The 18,191-nt window shown below is 36.4% G+C and overlaps 2 protein-coding genes across 2 annotated transcripts in view; both read right to left on the bottom strand.

The window, feature by feature from the left end:
• LOC120017208 overlaps positions 1 to 14,516 on the bottom strand; it is a 43,420-nt gene extending 28,904 nt beyond the window's left edge. Inside the window, exons 1-26 of the mRNA XM_038870352.1 lie at positions 14,205 to 14,516; positions 12,889 to 12,992; positions 12,122 to 12,256; positions 11,994 to 12,044; positions 11,466 to 11,560; positions 11,279 to 11,396; positions 10,775 to 10,876; positions 10,479 to 10,667; positions 10,236 to 10,396; positions 9,037 to 9,207; positions 7,787 to 7,879; positions 7,350 to 7,674; positions 7,147 to 7,251; positions 6,969 to 7,064; positions 6,155 to 6,222; positions 5,642 to 5,762; positions 5,362 to 5,565; positions 5,059 to 5,262; positions 4,851 to 4,960; positions 2,750 to 2,846; positions 2,556 to 2,654; positions 1,554 to 1,715; positions 1,395 to 1,469; positions 830 to 1,318; positions 409 to 741; positions 163 to 294 (exon numbers count right to left, since the gene is read on the bottom strand). Of these exons, the coding sequence (XP_038726280.1) occupies positions 163 to 294; positions 409 to 741; positions 830 to 1,318; positions 1,395 to 1,469; positions 1,554 to 1,715; positions 2,556 to 2,654; positions 2,750 to 2,846; positions 4,851 to 4,960; positions 5,059 to 5,262; positions 5,362 to 5,565; positions 5,642 to 5,762; positions 6,155 to 6,222; positions 6,969 to 7,064; positions 7,147 to 7,251; positions 7,350 to 7,674; positions 7,787 to 7,879; positions 9,037 to 9,207; positions 10,236 to 10,396; positions 10,479 to 10,667; positions 10,775 to 10,876; positions 11,279 to 11,396; positions 11,466 to 11,560; positions 11,994 to 12,044; positions 12,122 to 12,256; positions 12,889 to 12,992; positions 14,205 to 14,301 (3,936 nt within the window). The 5' untranslated portion in view covers positions 14,302 to 14,516. The remainder of the gene's footprint in view (positions 1 to 162; positions 295 to 408; positions 742 to 829; positions 1,319 to 1,394; positions 1,470 to 1,553; positions 1,716 to 2,555; positions 2,655 to 2,749; positions 2,847 to 4,850; positions 4,961 to 5,058; positions 5,263 to 5,361; positions 5,566 to 5,641; positions 5,763 to 6,154; positions 6,223 to 6,968; positions 7,065 to 7,146; positions 7,252 to 7,349; positions 7,675 to 7,786; positions 7,880 to 9,036; positions 9,208 to 10,235; positions 10,397 to 10,478; positions 10,668 to 10,774; positions 10,877 to 11,278; positions 11,397 to 11,465; positions 11,561 to 11,993; positions 12,045 to 12,121; positions 12,257 to 12,888; positions 12,993 to 14,204) is intronic.
• Positions 14,517 to 16,379: 1,863 nt separating this feature from the next.
• LOC120017004 (FCS-Like Zinc finger 2-like) lies at positions 16,380 to 17,752 on the bottom strand. The gene is made up of 2 exons (XM_038870038.1): positions 17,227 to 17,752; positions 16,380 to 17,038 (listed from the first exon to the last, which is right to left on the bottom strand). Exons 1-2 carry the CDS (start codon positions 17,526 to 17,528, stop codon positions 16,855 to 16,857), a joined length of 486 nt encoding a protein of 161 aa, XP_038725966.1. The 5' UTR covers positions 17,529 to 17,752; the 3' UTR covers positions 16,380 to 16,854.
• Positions 17,753 to 18,191: the final 439 nt, after the last annotated feature.

Below are 18,191 nucleotides of genomic sequence, written 5' to 3'. Positions count from 1 at the left end.
TTATTGACCACATATTAGTTGGAGAGTGTAAAGTTCATAATCTCAAAGGTTGTTCAACAAGGTCTAACATCAATAGTCTGAAGGGAAATGTCAAAATCGAAGATGAAGAGACGGGAGTGGAATAAATAAACAAAAGCAATAAAACGTTAATAATGCACATACCTCTACAAACGAACTGCCCCCAGGGTTCCTCATGTCACACACCCAAAAATATATGTGGCTGCTAGGTAGACTGTTGTCGCTTATCCTTAGATTTCCGAGTGCTGCCTTTATGCTAAAAGAGGATGGGAAAACCTTGTAAACAGAATAGTAGAAGTTTCAGAATAATATAAGTTTATGAAACCTGAACATGACACAGGCGAGAGAACAGGAACACTCATGAGAGAATGAACAAAAGCTTAGACGGACCTTAATATCTGTGAGCAAATTATCTTGAGACAAAGTTGCAAGCACAGTCTCATTCTCATTCATCAACAAAATCTGAGCACGAACCATATTTAATGTCAAATTAAAAACAACTCTGGATTTCCCTTTTCCCAGTAGACCGACAGGCTCTTCAAGTGGTTTCAGCTGTTGATCATCAACCCCAGATACATCATGTTTAACAACAGCTGCAGAAGAATTATCAGTAGAAGATTCACAGCTTTCATCATCAACATTAATTGCATTGACAAATTCCATGATGGCAAGAATTGTTGGTCTACGACAGAAAAAGGACAAGGTAGCCAGGGTCACTGTGACCTGAAACAACCATTTATAAAGAAACTGGTCAGAAAAACATATGGTGGAGTCAAGGATGAATATCAAAAATAGACAGAAAGGTACCCACCCGCATGTCAATGTTATTATATAGAGGAGAGTTCCGATCAAAGATACAAATTTGAGCCTTAACAAAACTGTCAAATGTATCTGTTAGTTCGCCCTCTCCTTTAATTCGAAAAGCATCAACTGGGAGTAAACCAGCTACACGGCTAAAACTAGGGGTCTTGAATGACATATTCTCGAGTGGAAGCTGATCTCGGGAACTTGAAAACTCGTAGGTGATTCTGGGTGATTGATTGGTATGATCAACGGAATCGCTTAAGTTTTCGGATGCCTCATAGAACCTATCATCTCCTTCACTTGGAGTAGAATCATCACAGTCAAATATCTGATTTCCAGAATCATCAGAGGATAAATGTGCATCTGCAATCCGGATGTATGACCTTGCTAGGTAACAAGGTCGAGATGCTGGGCTGCCACAAACTAGATCTTCAAGCTCTAAAGACTTTAAAATAGTGCCGATGAACATTTCATTTGCTCTAATTGAAACTTCAACCTGATTTTACAAACATATATTCTATTAGAAAGCATGTATAAATCCATAGCACAGCATCACTCAATGAAAAATTTACCTGGCCACCTATTGCTCTTAATTCACACAGGCGACTCTCAGTGGCTAGAAGCACATTCATCAAACTCTGGTCATGCTGGAAGACAAGTTATATTTGTCAGATCCAACAGAAATACTGGTCATAGGAACACATTTCAATGACAGGAAAATCCTGGCATACCTGATGATAACCAAGGCAAACCTTTAGTTCATCAAGAACACCAGTTATGAAAACTTTCTCCATCTTCAAATTATCAAGTTCATCATAGTTGTCAGCAGGTTCTGTCACAAATTCCTCAGTGTCCGATGAAGTCTCAGAGAGGCTAGTGATAGGGGCAGAGCCCTGCATGAAAAACAAGCTGTAAATCCCAGCAAGCTTGGAAATGTAAACTATGTAGAAAGGGGAAAATATAAAATCAACAAATTTTGTTCCCAGATACGCTCCTAGGTTATCAAAAAGTAGCTTAAAATACAGAGGAGCATAAACTCCCAAAGAATAAGAGATGCTTGAAACAGATCGCAAAAATAAATGTCCTTTCTGTTCTGCAGCAGTTTAGAAAATATCTAAAGCACCTACATGTTTAGCATTAAAATACTGTAGCAGAGTGCTCGGACCCCCAAATCTTATTTAATATTATTGTCAATAGCCAAAGGTATGAACAATAAAATTCGACAACAAACATTAAAAGAAAACACGTTTTAAGGTTCGAAGTGACATAAATCAACAGCATGTCAAACTACTCTCAAAAATAAAAAAACAACATTTTGTTTGCCAAGATAAATGTTTTTCTAATAACTACAATTATTATAAAGAGGTAGCCGATGTACAAATCATTCCATAGGGAGAATACAAAGGCCCTACGAGAAAATAAGTGCAATCAAGAACTTGGTCAAAATAACCACTGATGAAATTTGAAGTTCAAAAATAAGAATCAAACCGTCATGCAGTTGAGCATTAAAGTAATTAAGCGAGAACTTTCCATTAGAAACATCAAGATGATGTTAAACATAAAATCAAGCATAGCAAACTAGACTAAGAACACATATTCAAGTGAAAATGTTTAAAAAATTGCAGACAATCTTTTTAAAAATGCCCAAATTGAAGTATCTTAAAACATAAAGTGTCACTTTTTACAGGGGATTGAAGAACAATTTGGTAAACTAAGCCAAGTCAAAGAATTACTGAAGCATGATAAATAGCCCCCTGCAAGCGGCTTTGCCAGATTCGCCTTGAATCATCAGAATCACATCTTAGTATTAGTGCATTCACATCTTCCACAACCTACATATTAAAGGGGAAAAAGTGGCATTTAACAAACATGTATAAACTCAAACAATAAGCAGAAATTGTATGAAATTAATAGAGAAATCTCAAACCTTGTTGGTGGTTCGTGCAGCATCAGAAACAGCTAATACATGCTCCCCATCGCCAACCAATTCAGCGGGAAGTTGATATATCTGTTTCCCTCGTAAGCTACAAAGAGATCAGAATAAAAAATTAGCACACTCCATATATCAAGCAAGATATTACAATAGAATTTTGTAAGCAATAACTGGTCAGATCGCTTCACACACGGTCATACTCAAGAATCTGCAAAAGTGCAACTATCCAAAAAATTTATTAATTTCATACAGGCAAGATCTTAAATAAACTTTTGGCATCACTTATCGCTTGCTAACTCTCCAGTAGAGCTTCCTTTCCCAAATCTCATTTTAGCCACTAAAAAGAAGCTACTTTCATGGATTTGATAAACAGTTCCTAAAACATAGAGTCTCAACTGCAATTCCAAAAAATCATGAGCTGCAGAGGTTCTACAAGTTCTGGGATCTAATCTATGGAGCCTCCTTAAATAAGCAAGTGTAAGATGAAACCATGTGGAAACCATCAAGTGGCAAACAGTTCAGTATATGGTCTTGCTACAAGGAGTAGCAAGATAAAAAGTGGCATCTCAGTAAAAAAGAATTCCTTGTAATTGCATCTGGAAATCTACGGTGCCCCCCAAAATTACCCACATCAAAAACCTACACCTAAGCGGATTGAAACAAAAGGACAAGACAATTGATCATCCTTTTCACTGTAGTTAGACAAGTATATGTGGACAGTAGCCTGGAAATAAATGGGTTTCAATTGGCTCATGAGTAACTCTGTGAAAAAGGAAACAAAAGTCTGCACTCAAATAGCAACTATAACCAGAAGAAGAAAACTACAGAGAACATTCCTCTTTCCATTTGTTGGAACATATGGGTCCCAAAGAAACAAGAGGGCCTGCAGAAAATAAGAAAATACTTTGGATAAGAGAATTGATGGTTTTTGCCAAGACTGTTAAATTCTGGTCTCCAATGCTGAAAAGGTCAACTAAAAATCTGAATTCCACTCACTGTAGTTCAAACTCTGGTAATATTCTTGATGCGATTAACTTGGCCATCAAAATATATATCTGGGTTGCATCCCCTTGGAGCTCTCTTCAACAAATACCATTATTATTCATTTAGAAGAAAAAAACAATGGTTCCAAAGAGGCCGTTTATGGCTTCCAATTATACTTGGACTTTTTAATCCATTCAAGAAACAAGAAGCTTGTTTGTTTGTTACCATATTTCGTTTCATTTTTTCTGTAGTTCTGTTACACAATGGTACCGCTCATATTGGTCTTTTTAACAATCTATTAAGAACATTTCAAATATCAACAATCTTGTAACCAGGTCTAATGAATCACACTATAGCATACTGCAGCATAAAATGCACACAAATAGTAACAAATAAACAAAGAGTAAGCCAAAGAGAATCCAGAGGAAGGCCTTAATCTCTTCCATAAAATTTTAAGTTCAAAATTCCAGTCACTAAACCAAAGCAACCCTCTCCTTCAGGGCTTCACAATAACATAGTCCTCCAAAAATTTTCGGACTATTTTGGTTAACATTGTAACAAGTAGATCAATAAGCTACGCCAATATCTGCCAAAAAATTTACATAATTTCACAAGTACATGGAAATATCACCAGTATACAGAAATATATAAATTTAGGTAAGGAAAATGAGAACATATTCCCTTTGATCAAGTTCCTAACTATCATGCCATGCCATTGTTTTGCAAATAAACTTCATTTATGATTCTTGCAGGGGCTGGTACCCAACCATGCTGGATGGAGGCTAATCAAACAAAAAAATTGACAACTTGTTTTCTTCCTCCCACTGGATCTATTTCTCGGTCTTAACAAATTTGAGTTTGCATTGTACTTGTACGTGACCAAACTGAAAGAGTCTCATAAAGAATCAGTAGTTTGTTTAAGTGGATTATAAAGCAGTTGCCCAAGCTTACAACTACTACATGTTTGTATTGCTCCGAAATTCTACAGTTTGTTTTAAAATAATCTTTTTCCATGGATCGTGTTCCAAACTTAAAATATCAATTTTTGGACAAATCCTCATTTATTTCTATTTTTTATGCCAAAACCAAATATAAAAGTTCACATACTAACCTGAGACACTGCTTATATGATTTGGCGTCGGGGCTTTCTAACACATAGAGAAAAGGCCCAACCAAACAAAGGTATCGCCGCTGCCACACAGCTTCCCTATTTCCCACACCCTATCACAAGAAAAAGATTTGATCTAATAAAATACGTATATCTTATATGCAATAAAATGTAGCAAGGAAAAGATTGAACATGGGGGTGATAGGGGAACCTTTCGAGCTAGACGAGACAGCCACCCTTCAAAATCAGCTTGTTTCCACGGTTGAATGAGGTCCAATTTCTCACTATTCTCATCCTGAAAAACTTTAGCTACTTGCATCAATCGATGATATCGAGCTGGAGAGAAATGAAATCCTAAAGATGGCAACCGCACAGCAAGTCTTGTAGAAGGAGAAGACGGATTCTCTAATCGAATCTGTTATATTTAGTAACATCAGATTCATCTGTGAACATCATCAAAACATATATAACCAAAATATATGCCAAAAAATAAAGAAAATATTGAGAGTATTACCTGTTGAAGCTTTATGATCACACCGCACTTATCAATAACAGGCAAGAAGGAAACCCCACTTAAATGAGCAGAAGCAGCAGATACATCTAAAGACGTTTGGCTCCAATGGTAGTCACCATCCACCAAAAATGCAGAAACATCACTCAGTACCAAATCAAACTGTAAGTACAAATCTTTCTCTGCCAATAAATTTTGTTCATTGTCCTGCATGAATATGACAAATTCTATCCCAAATTCAGCAATCCAAGGTTATGAAACTAAGATCAGGTTTGCGAATTACCCGAGAACGTATCACCAAATTCCCCAAGTCAAGCAGAAGTTTTGTTGAATGGATGTTGTCTGGACAAAAGTTAGTAGGAACGGTAATCTTTGGGGCAGCAATGTCCAAGTCTAGAAGAAACCTACAACCATGTAAATATTGGGTGTCATTTTGTAATGATTACATACTGGCTAGCTAGCAGTATGCATTTCACATTACATCTATCCACAACAATATCACTTTATAGCATCCAAACTCTAAAGGAACGACACAAAAACAATCCATGGGAAACAAAATTCGAAATTTTTTATCATGTAGCAAGTCAATGGCAACCACACTTACACTATACCACAATGAGGTGGTTCATCAGGCTACACATTTAAAACAAAGCATAAATGGGGATCTCTCGAACATTTTATCACTCAGTGACCAGGTACATGCAATATTATATTTTATAACATCAGCTGATGTTTTCACAATTACTGCTATATCGAAACTAACAAAATAAATAATCTGAGTAAAATTCTTGCGCACCTGGCATGATGCTTCAATGCTTTGTTCACTTGCTGCTGTGCAGTGCGCTTGACTCCGTCAATTGTCATCTAGTAACCAAAAGAGACTGACTATCAACAAATCCATTTGTCATTTAAAAAAAAAAACCAACATCAAGCAAAGCACGCTTGCTAGACAGTGACTGGCACACCCAAATAAGGTGATGAAAAACTCTACACGAAAGTATTGCAGCAAATTAACATCATTACCCTTTCTAAAATTAGCAAAATGCACAATTTATAATATAATAAACATGAGACAAGTAGCACACCAGTTTTCATTTATCCCTTTAACCATGAAAGTTTCATCTAAAGCTACAACTGTAATTCTTATTTTCATTAAACTCATGGAAACCAAAATGAATAATTAATAATCTAATATCCACTGTGACTAATCCCAAGCAGACTCCAAACAATATGGGACAAGGCTCGGATGATAACAATGATGATGGATTCACACCATCATTAAATGGGTTTGTATTCTACTTCTAACATAACCTCTTTGTTCCAAGACAAAAACCTAAGATGAATCTCAACCGATGAAATGCCAGTTTATTAGCAAAATATGAAACAAAAAATTTCCTCAAGAAAAATGCACGTTTTCACCTCATAAACAGTACAATGAACCAAACACGTTCATCAATAACTTACACCCTAACAACCACATTGGTTAGCTCACAAACCTCAACTGTCAAAGCGCAGTATCCCAGCAACCTTGGCTGGCACCTCTAGCTACCTTACAACATTAACCTAAATGGTGGGCATTTAAAAAAAACTAAGAAACAAAAAGGCAAAACCTGCACAGCAGCTGCTGTTTCCAACGCGACAGTCTGACTGACAGCAGTATTGCTCTCAAAAAATTCAACAATTACATCAATGGCATCCTTCAGATACTGGCCAAAAAACAAATTATAAGAATCCATGAACAAGTCTTAACAAAATTATAATTTACAGAATCAGAAAATAGAAACATACCGTCACATAACATGGAGAAGCTTTTGCTACCAAACTCCAGTCTACTTTTGCATCAAAAGGTTTATGACAGAATGCACCAATTAAAGAATCAAATGCAGTAGCACTCTGCATAATCCAGGGGATGAAATCAGGTGCCACAATGACCACAACCACGAAAGAATTAACCCATTTAAGGCATCAATCACAGAGGTAAGAGAGCAGACCTCAGCAAGGAGACCAGTCGGTGATGATAACCGATAAGAACCCAATTTCACATCAAAAACTTTTGTTTCTGGATACAATTTGATGGAGCAAACAAGGCTTTCACATGATAACTCAGCTAGACAAGATAAAGCTCCATCAAGAAGCTTTGAAGCATTATGCTTCATGTGAACCTCCAAAGAAGTATGAAGAGTATCTGCCTTCTCATCATGTATTACCGACTCCTCATCAAAGCCTTCCTTGTACCCTATGATTTTATTCAATTGGTCCCAGTCCTCATCACTCATTTGGAATGGTTCACTTTCATCTCTCTCAGATTGACCAGTCCTGAAATAGTACATACAGATATAAAACCATGCTTCTTCTTTGGCCCAAATAGACAGAAATACATAGATCAATATGAAGTCAGAAAATATATGTAAAACCAAGAAATATTCACCCCCCAAATGGCCACCAGGATTTCTTCTCTTTCTGAGTTCTTGAGTAAGCATCTGACTCTATGGATTGCTCCACAAACTTGTGAGCCAACATCCTGGCAGAATCAGTATACAAAGTATAACAACTCAGAAAGAAGATTGGCAGATAAGAACACAAGATTACAATGTAAATTGTAAAATAAAGTCTCAAGAGTCGAAATTAAAAAGATCGTGGATGTAGATTCGTTGCTGTTTGTATGCAAGACAAATAATTAAGTGTTTAAGTCATCTGCATGTATTTTTTACTTTCCATGATGTGATGTTTCTTTCGTTCATGCTTAGTTTCCTCAAAGATAGGTCATTCTTGCTCTAAGAATTACTGTTCCTTACAAGTAAGATGAAAGTTCTTCCTAATACTGTCTTGAAAATACCATTGCAATATGTTAAATATATTTTCTGGAATGTAAGATTGCCAAAGTTTTTACTAAAAATCCTACTGTGATTAGAATTTCTAGGTTAATCTAAATTGAAATAAATAACATTAGCGATTAGGATTCTCGCGATTTGAATCCAGCATAAAATTTCATTTGTATTCAGAAGTGAATAGGATATCTGATGTTGACAGTATGAAACTACTAGTTTAACCATTCAAAAAAAAAACACTAATTTGAAAGTATGTTCAATAAGTTGGAGTACCAAAACTACAGTCTTTGCATTTTGGCTTTACCACAAACTTTTAAATGCTTCATCAGCCCTGCCACTCGCCACATTTACGGACCAGGTTGTGCCTTGCATCTCTCTACCAGCAGCAACCATGCAGCAAAACAATTAATGCAGGAGCCTTGGCATAAATTCTAAATATATGAGTTCAGGGGGATTTAATTTTTCATATTATGGAAGCATATAGGTGAACATGTGGCCCAATGGTAGAGTTGCCGTGATGCAACCTAGATGTCACAGGTTCAATTCCTAGAAATGGCTTTTCCACATATTATGGAGGATAAAGTATGCGTACATTCTGCATTTCCCCACCCCCGCCCATTGCGGGAGCCTTGTGCAAAAGAGTTGTTTACCTTTTTACCTATGTACGCAACCAGCTCTATAAGGACAAATTATAAATATAACTAAAGAAGCTAGTTTCTGAAAAATTAGATCCCCAATATTCGTTGTCATTAGGCAGGTAAGGCTACAAGTACAAGAGAACTAATCTATCCACTTGTCAAGATAATGATCGATGTAATTATTGGAAATCATACAGCAATAACATCCTTACCTCCACTGCAGGATGAGTTCAATATCAAGCTCACGATCTAGATCCTCAATCTCTTGGTTGTCATCAACTACTACCCGGTTGAGGTCAGATTTAAGCAATGAAGCATATAAAGAGATATATCTCTTGCGTAAACTTGCATACCTAAGAACCTGCTCCCATGATAACTTTCCACTGACACAAAGATCATACTCTCATGAAAAGCAGAAACAAAAACCAAATTTTGTTTGCAAAACCAAGAACTAGTCAGCTGCAAAAGGAACATGCTTTACTTCACAAAATTTAAAGGATAACAATTGACAAGGTATTGGATATATGCGCCTCTCATGCAAATTCAAATAATGTCATAATCTGTCTCTAATACCTTCTTCGCTATGACACAGGTTTAACGTACACATGCCTCGTACATGTTTGTACACATCTGGAGTTTTACAGCACGCAGGACAGTTATTTGACAAATCTTAAATACAAAATATTAGTTTTTTACTTTTTTTGAATTTTGACTTTACAAGTAGCTTAAATAATACTTTTTTCTTGAAGTTCAAAATCAGAAACTATAAAATTTAAATAAAAAATAAAAAGAAGAGGTTATTTCTCTAAGTTACGGTAACTATTTTATAATGGTATGCCTTCTCGTCTAGACTAAAATTTAGAGCTTTTCTCTAATGGACTAAATTTAGTTGAAAATGGCACAAATGATATGCAGCCGTACAAGAAAAAGAACAAACAAAGGTTACAACAAATAATGGCTTCTAGACTATTGCTATTGCTAACAAATCTGAAGGCTTAACTAAGATTTCAAAGTGTTGAGCCAATTATCTGTGAAGATTTTCTTACTCATTAACACAATAAAAGTTAGAGCTATTTTCATCACTGGTTATATCTTTGACATCCTTTTTCTAATATTAATGACAATGATAATGGAAAAAATGTCTTAGAAAAAATTACAAACTAACCATTCATGCAACTGAAGTCCTAAATAATATGAATATATACATACAATCCATTCCTATGCATATATGCATACAGCTAATTTCTACTGTGCTCAAGACATGCCATCAATTTTAGAATTTTTTTCCTGCATTTTTTTGTTTATCATGTAAATGTCTGTCCTCCATGAGCCACCAGTTGGGAGAGATGACGCTCCAGTTCGATGATTGTCAATCTAAATGTCACATAATTGAAGTTTGTCTTATGCATACCTTGCCTTCTTTATCTGCTCAGAAACAACTTTATAAGCATATTTCCACCAAGACCTTGGATTAGACTTCACCAAGCCACAAGGACGGTAATGAGCATATTTCAATCTTTGATTGAAGGCAGTAAAATTATCAGCTAACTTTAAAACATCCCTATATCCATCCTGCAAAAACAAATAATTTAATGTTGTCTTAATATTACTCATTGAAAAAGCTAAAGCAAGTGATATAGATGTGAGGAAGAACCTTGGACAAACAGAGCGTCACATCATCTAAGTTCACTGCCGCTCTTTGTAGAGCTTGATTGTGGTTGATAGAATCATCTGGCCTCGACTTTATGTACTTTGCATTGCCACTTACAGGTTGAAGGATATACACATGATTTTTAGTTGGATAATTAGCTAGATTTCCATCCTTGGTACCAAATCTAAAAACCTGAACATTAGTGGAAGAACACCAAGACTATAAGCTTGAGTCTAGAAAAGCATCATGTAAAATATAATTGATGCCAAAGTTATTGAAGCGAGTGCGACGTAAAAAACCTGATCCCACTCCGGGGGAAGCAAATCCTCCCATGGTCTGTCAACATACCATGGACTTGCATCAGAATCCAGATAAAAGGCAAGCTGATCAAGTTCGACAGACTGCACGACATTCAAGGAACAGAAGCATAAGCCACCAAAGGAAACAGCAAAGATCCAAGAGTCATTTGTGATAGAGGAGAAGTGTAATACACGGAAGTTCTACTTCTTCTTAAGGAACTACTTTAGCAAGAAATAAAACATTCTGGAATTTCATATCGAGTGTATGTAAAGATGCAATCAACCCTTCAGATTACCCTAACATGTCAAGTGGAAAACAGTGCCAAATTTCTTATTTATAACAATTTAAGCCTTCGATATTCCTTTTGAATTTGTCCAACATAGAAGGTGACTAAGAGCAAATTTCTTAGTTTGTAACAATTAATGACTTGAATAATCTTTTTGAATTTTTCTAAAACGAAGATAATTAAGATGGTGACCAAATTCTATAGCATAAAAAGAAACCTTCTGAATACGGTTTAGTGATCCCCCAGTAACAAAAGCCTCCTTTCCATTATCATCAACAGTCACAGCTGAAAGTTTTTCTAACGTCACACCAGCTGCAAAAGGGTGCCCAGGATTGCTGCAAAATTTAAGTAACAAGGGTTCATCACACAGAAAAGGAAAAATCATTCATAATTCAGGAAATCACCTCTCTTGATCCTCATATCTGATGTGGATGTTAGAAATTGAAAGTTTCAGGTTTCCAATAATCGTGTTGATCAAAGATCCTGACCAAGATTTATTCTTCAATGGAAACAAAGGGGAAAACATAAATACCAATGCTGACAAAGATCCAAAATTAGAAAAGGCTAACAACAAAAGAATGAGGAATAATTAGATTGATAAATCAACAGGTGAGCAAATGTGCGTCACACTTTTCACCCTTTGGCCGGTGTCATAAGGCAGTAAGGCACCCTTCATACATGGAACTGTCAAAAAGGCAGTGCACAACATACACTGAAACCATGCATGAAATAATCAAGTAAATTATTGTCATTAGTAGCTCACCATATACTTGCTTTGGATAAAAGCCACAAACCCATGATATTAAACTCCCATGTGATGAAATTTAGAAACATGTGAAGCACGTTACCCATGGATTGGATGTAAATGAATAGCACACAACATCAAGCATATAATGATACTCTGGCCAGAAAGAAAATCGTGCTAGTCATACCATTTCTGACTTCAGTTGTTGAGTCCTCTCCAACAGTTTCATTTCCATTTCCTGTTGCCCAAAAAAAAACATTCAAGCATACCCATAGCAGAAACAACACCTACAAAAGTCTTGCTCGTCCTTCTTACCCGTACTCTGTTTTTCTTAGCTTCTTGCACTGCATCCTCACTACATCCTTCAACTTGAGTTGCAGGTTCAGCTAATAAAAAAATGCGATCCAGGTAAACTAAAACGGGATCTTGGCCAAGCCTGCTCCAAGGAACCTGAAATTAAATAATGTAACCAAAAAAAAAAACCCATGTATGGGTTATCTCATTATGCAATTCAACTAACAAACAAAACAATCCTCTAAACAAATTGGAAAGTAGACATGCTCCCTTGATCATAGGAGGGCATATGGAAGTAGAATAACGACACTAACACCTACGTAAACTGCAACTGGACTAAAATTTTGGAAAAACAAAGGCTAATACAGCTGGACCTCAACCCTATAATAAAATAAGCAATGAAAGATAAAATTTATTTAAATAACTCAATTAGAAAGAAAATTGATTTCTACGTGATCAGCTACTGAACCATCCCTCTATCACCATGAATTCATACATTAAACCAAATAAAACAGCCCCTCAAACGTTGGCATCCTACACACTTCAAACCATTCTATAAAACAAGAACGCATCAACCACCATTGCTCACATGTGAAATAAATCAAGACCAAAATTGGGAGCAACAGTGCAGCATTAACAATGATCTTCAGGAGAACAACAATGTGGTGAAAACAATTCATGTCACATGTTCAAATGCCACTTAAACATCATTAATGATTATAGCTGTTACACATAAAAGATTATACACTGAGAAAGTAGTATGAGGTGAAGACTACAACTTTACAAACCTTAAGCCTCACTGATCCAATAAATCCTGCTTTAACCTTTATTGGCAACTTCAAGGCATTGAGCGCCTCAGGCTTCAGTTGCATATTTGTCAGCTCAACATTCCCTGTTTTACAACTTACAGTAAAGTAAAGAACCACAATAATCATATTTTGAGCTCAATGATAAGATTTTGACACTCATAACATAGCTCAATCAATGTTATACACATGCAATGACACTTTTAATATAAACCACAATATATCAAGGCTTAACTAGCAATAGGGACTAAACATTCAACTTATTTGCTTTCTGAGTTACAAAAATAGATCTTTATAGCACCCATAAGTAGCCAAAACGTCATAAGTAAAGCCATATGAAGTTTGATGAATAACAAGGATTTTTAGTGCCAAAGTGTGGAAAATAATTTTGATAATAATGGCAGAAAACCTGCACACAATGCAAATTAAACCCAACCAAACAACTAATAAGCTGGCATTTCGCAATATTGGTTTTACTTCTCTTTTACCCTCTAAGTGAAAAGAAAACAAATTAGTTATCTTATCAACATCCATATTAGAATTTTTCGTTTTTCACTAATGTTAGGAGCTGGCAATGTGAAGTGAATTGCTAGGAAAAATTTTGAAGGCATTCTTATAAGCTCAAATAGATAATGTCCCTCAAAGGACGGACCATCGCTAACTCCAAAGTCCAAAAGAACAAACCCAAACCTAATCATTCATCACACTGTCTTATCAAACATCTTCCATATTCTCCTCATTGCCCCTCTCTCTCATTTATCACTAACTCCTCCTTTAACCCTGGTTAGTATCAAATTTACCCATTCACATCCAATTTGCACTTTCTTGCTTTCCTACTTTTCAATTACCCCAAAAAAAATCTCTCCAGTAAGGGTGCTTTAACTATTATATTAAAGTCTTGCATCTCTGCACCGAAAAACATACAAGAAGCTTGAGCCAGTATTTCTCTTGGTTATTTCTCTTGGTAAGGATACTCCCACATTCTTCGCCATCCTTCAATCACATTATATAAAACACTTCCATTAAACCACATCACAAAGCCACAGCTACTACAGAACAATTCTGCTCAGTAATTAAAACCAAACCGTCAAGATGTCCATCCACAACTTTGTTTCAGACACCATTCTGAAGCCCTAAATAAACCAACTACCAACTCTACTTCACAAGAAAATTAAGCCCCACGCAAATTAAAAATTCAACTTCATATTCAAATCAACTCTAATCAATATTTATAAATTTAGCAAGTCAAATAAGATCCAATGCTGAAGATAGAACAGAAGAAGAAGGAAGGGCCAAACCTTGCCAGACACTAATTTTAAGAGCTTCTTTATTGAGGCCCCTCACATAATTCCCCAAATACCTCTGCAACAGATACGCTACCTGGTCCTCCAACATCGTGAAAGTTGGTTGATCGTCGATTCAGTCGCTCTAGTTATCAAACCAAGAAGAAGAAGAAGTTAGTAGGATTGAACATCATGATTAACAGAAATACAAGTTGAGAGAAGGTTTAAGGTTTGCAGTTTTTCGCCCCTGCAGCGAATGTAGAGAATCGCGGTTCCAAGCCACCTAGACACGTCTCGTTTCTGCGAGAACACGCTAGGATTGTGAGACTGGAAGGTGGGGAGATATGATATTCTGCTTGTCGATCTTACGGATATACGGTGAGACCTATGAGTTTTTGACTGTTGCGATCAAGGATGACGTTTGAATTATGGAATTAGGAAATAGAAATTCTTTCTTCTCCAGCAAGGAAATGTTTATTCAACGGCTTTATTTAGTGGAGCGTACGCAAGGTTGCACTGAATATTTACTTTTATGATCAGAATGGCGGTGGGGTGGTGACGTGGCATTATGCTTACGCCAACAGGCGTTATGCCACGTCTCTTAATAAATCTTTACTAGCAAGCGGCACGTGCCACCATATAAAATAGCCCATAACTTTCCTACGGCCCAGTTACTTGGATAAATAGGCCCAAACCCAGCCCATCATCTTCTCTCTGGGTAGGGGTCACTATTTGACCCGAGGGCTTGGGCTCCATTTATGGGTCCGGGCCCGGTCCCGAAGTCCGACACTTTGAGTCAATTTTGACCCAATCCGACTAGGCAACATACATTATTTATATATATATATATATATATATAGGAATTATCATATGTGGATCAAAAAGTGTAGACCAAAATCACATCAAAAATTCTCCTATGTGGACTAAAAGTGTAGACCAACTTTGTGGATTTGTTTTTCAACCATAAATGTGATGGGTTCCATAGTAAATCTGTGTCTTCCACTTATGTTATGCTTTATTACAACCATTGGATTTTGGTCCACACTTTTTGGTCCACATAGGATATATATCTATATATTGTTGTAATGTATGTGTATGTATGTATATATATATACATAATCCAGATACATACATATTACACATGCATATATATAATACATTTTCCTCAAAAAAAATACATATATAAATATTATATAGTCAAAAAGTCAGACCCGACCCACCAGAAGCCCGACCCAAGCCTCGGGGCGGGCATGGGCCTCATTTTGAGAGTCAAGCCCAGCCAAAAGCCTGACTCTCAAAATCGGGCCAGGGCCTCGTATTTCCGGGGCAGCCAATGCCAAGCCCTATCCTTGGGTCTGCAAACTTTTTTTTTTTTAGAAATATTTGATATGGAGAACAACCTTAATGTGGAGTATTGGATATGAAGTGGGGTCCTACATGCGTGTTTTTAATCAATGGTTATTTTAATGCCACATAGATTTAAGAAATTTTTGGGGGTCAAATTTTACGGGTCTCTAATATTATTGCAACCAAATTGGCTTTCATTGCTTTTCTTTTTACCTATCTATAACTACTTACCAATACCTGATTTCTAATTAACCTAAAATTCATGAGCTTTGTCATGCCAGCTAACATGTTTAAGCTAAGCATCTTACAAGCAAATCTGGTGAGTGCTACTTCTAAAATAAATTCAGGTTAGGTAAAAAGAATTTTTTGGTAACCTAGAAACCACTTGGTACGAAATATTATTCGGACAGTTGAGTGTGCGTAAACCTCAGGTCGCAAAATCAGCCCGCACCACACTAACGACAGGTAACAAGGTCTAACTTTATGCGGGTAGATGCCCGAAAGTAGATCAAGTCCACAGAACTAAAATTCCACAAGAAAATATTATAACTGATTGGTTTGAACCATGACCTCAAACATCGTAGTCCTTAAATCCAAAGAGATAACCAACTAGATTATCATGAAATGGTTAATTAGGTGAAAGTTGCTAATCCTCAGCTTCCTTGATACCAGATAGGGTGAAAATTAAAAGTAAAACAACGGTAAAATGGTTCAAATTCTTTAACCACCCACTAGGATACCACAATCTAAAATCTTCCAAACAATCACCATAAAGCGTCCTCATGTTTCCCACTAACTCTTGCCTGACTAAAAGTCTAAAAGACGCACCACAATCAATAGAAATGAAAGCTGGAATGTGAGAAATTTCACTATCATCGTTCTTCATTAAGCATTATAGCTTTTCACATGACCAAAACAAAGCAAATAAAGACTCCCCACAAAATCTTTACCCAGAAAAGCTAATTTATACATCATCAGAAGCAAAGAACAAGTATACCCAACCCCCATTACAGAAACAGTTGAGTAGCTGCTCTCCAAAACAAGCATTTTTTTGTTTAATATATAACATTCACAGTCAGTTAAGGAAAGGCCAACAACAGAAAAAAGAAGACATTGGGTCTTCTACTCTTCTTCCTTCTCATAATCTCCTCCCACTACCTGAGCACTTCCCACTTCCCTTCATGGGCTATAAAACTTCAAAACCACCATCTCTTACACAGCTATCTAAAAGTTATTTATGGTATTTCTCTTCTTACTTTGTATATTTTTCTTCTTTTTTTGGTAGGGAGAGATTGGTTATACATAATATGAACTTGATTTAAGCAGCTGCAACAGTGCCTGTACGGAACGGGTGGTTCTGGGCTTTACTGGGAGAAGAGGACTTCTTTTGGTCTTTCTTTCTCAAAGCCTTCATTGATGAAGAAAGATTCCAGTTCTCTTTGGCTTCATCTATCTCTATTTGTTCTTGTCTGCACTCTTCACTACAGAATGGTGTGTCACCTCTGCAACAGTTGGAATCAAACACAAGCACCCATTTAGTCCCCACATCACTCATAAAACAATCACAAACAATTAGCACATTAAATGGAATCACTGATGAATAGTTCTCATTAATCACATCTACCTCTAAAGATTAAATCAAACCAGAATCCTTTCTTTTAATTAAAAGTTGGAGATCTTTTTGGCTAACCTGTACATGAAGATATCTCGGTTGCCTCCAAGAGGTTTCTTGCAATGAAAACAAAATTCCAAGAAATGGGGTTGATTGTCTTCAAATCGAGCATCATAAAACCTCACAGATCTTGGAGAAGACACAGTCGATGACAACGATGTCAAATTCCTCAAACCACTGCTCCTTGAGTAACAGATTGACCTTGAAAAGAAAGGATGCTGAGACTTCCCAGAATACCCAGCTTCCACATCTGCTAATGAAGCCAAACCATCATCTTCCTCTTTAAAACAAGTCTTCCTTGTACCTGAACATGAGTCCATTTCCTTAAAAGATCGAAACTATGCTGGAAATTTGACCTTCCTTTCAGAATTTGAGAGATGGGTTTCGCGTACAGAGAGATGGGTTGGCGAAAAATGACAGAGAGAAGTTTATAGCAAAACTTGAACCCCTTGAAAATACAAAGAGATTTCGGAGAAAGAAGCTATAAACAACGTGAGGATTGATGAAGCCGTGCGAGTGAATCCATTGGCATAAATACCAAATACCTGCAGCAGACCACCGCCTATAAATAAAACCAAACAAGTTCATATAATATATTTAGTTAAACGACATTACCACATTGGCCTCGATATTTTATAAAATTTGCGAAGATACCCTAATGGTAAAAGAGTGGGATATTTGTGCAATTTGGATGTTTAATTGAAACAAAAGGAGAAAGTTGGAATTAAGATTCTCGTATATGGACCCCATCAACCCAAGATCTTTTCCACGAACCCCTCTAGCAAAGGTCCCACGCTCATACATCGGGCGTTATCGTAACGAACACACTCGATCAGTCCACTGGTTCGTCCACTCTTCTCCCTTTAAAAAAAATAAAATATATATATATATATATATATCTCGATTGATTGGCTTGGACAAAGCGGATTCAACAACGTAATTTATTAGAAATATTAATTAAAAAATAATGTAATTAATAAAAA

Source organism: Tripterygium wilfordii, chromosome 15 (genome assembly GCF_013401445.1).
Source record: "Tripterygium wilfordii isolate XIE 37 chromosome 15, ASM1340144v1, whole genome shotgun sequence".
NCBI classification, from domain to species: domain Eukaryota; kingdom Viridiplantae; phylum Streptophyta; class Magnoliopsida; order Celastrales; family Celastraceae; genus Tripterygium; species Tripterygium wilfordii.
Note: the sequence above shows the minus strand (reverse complement) of the source record. Positions and strands in the feature narration are given on the sequence as shown.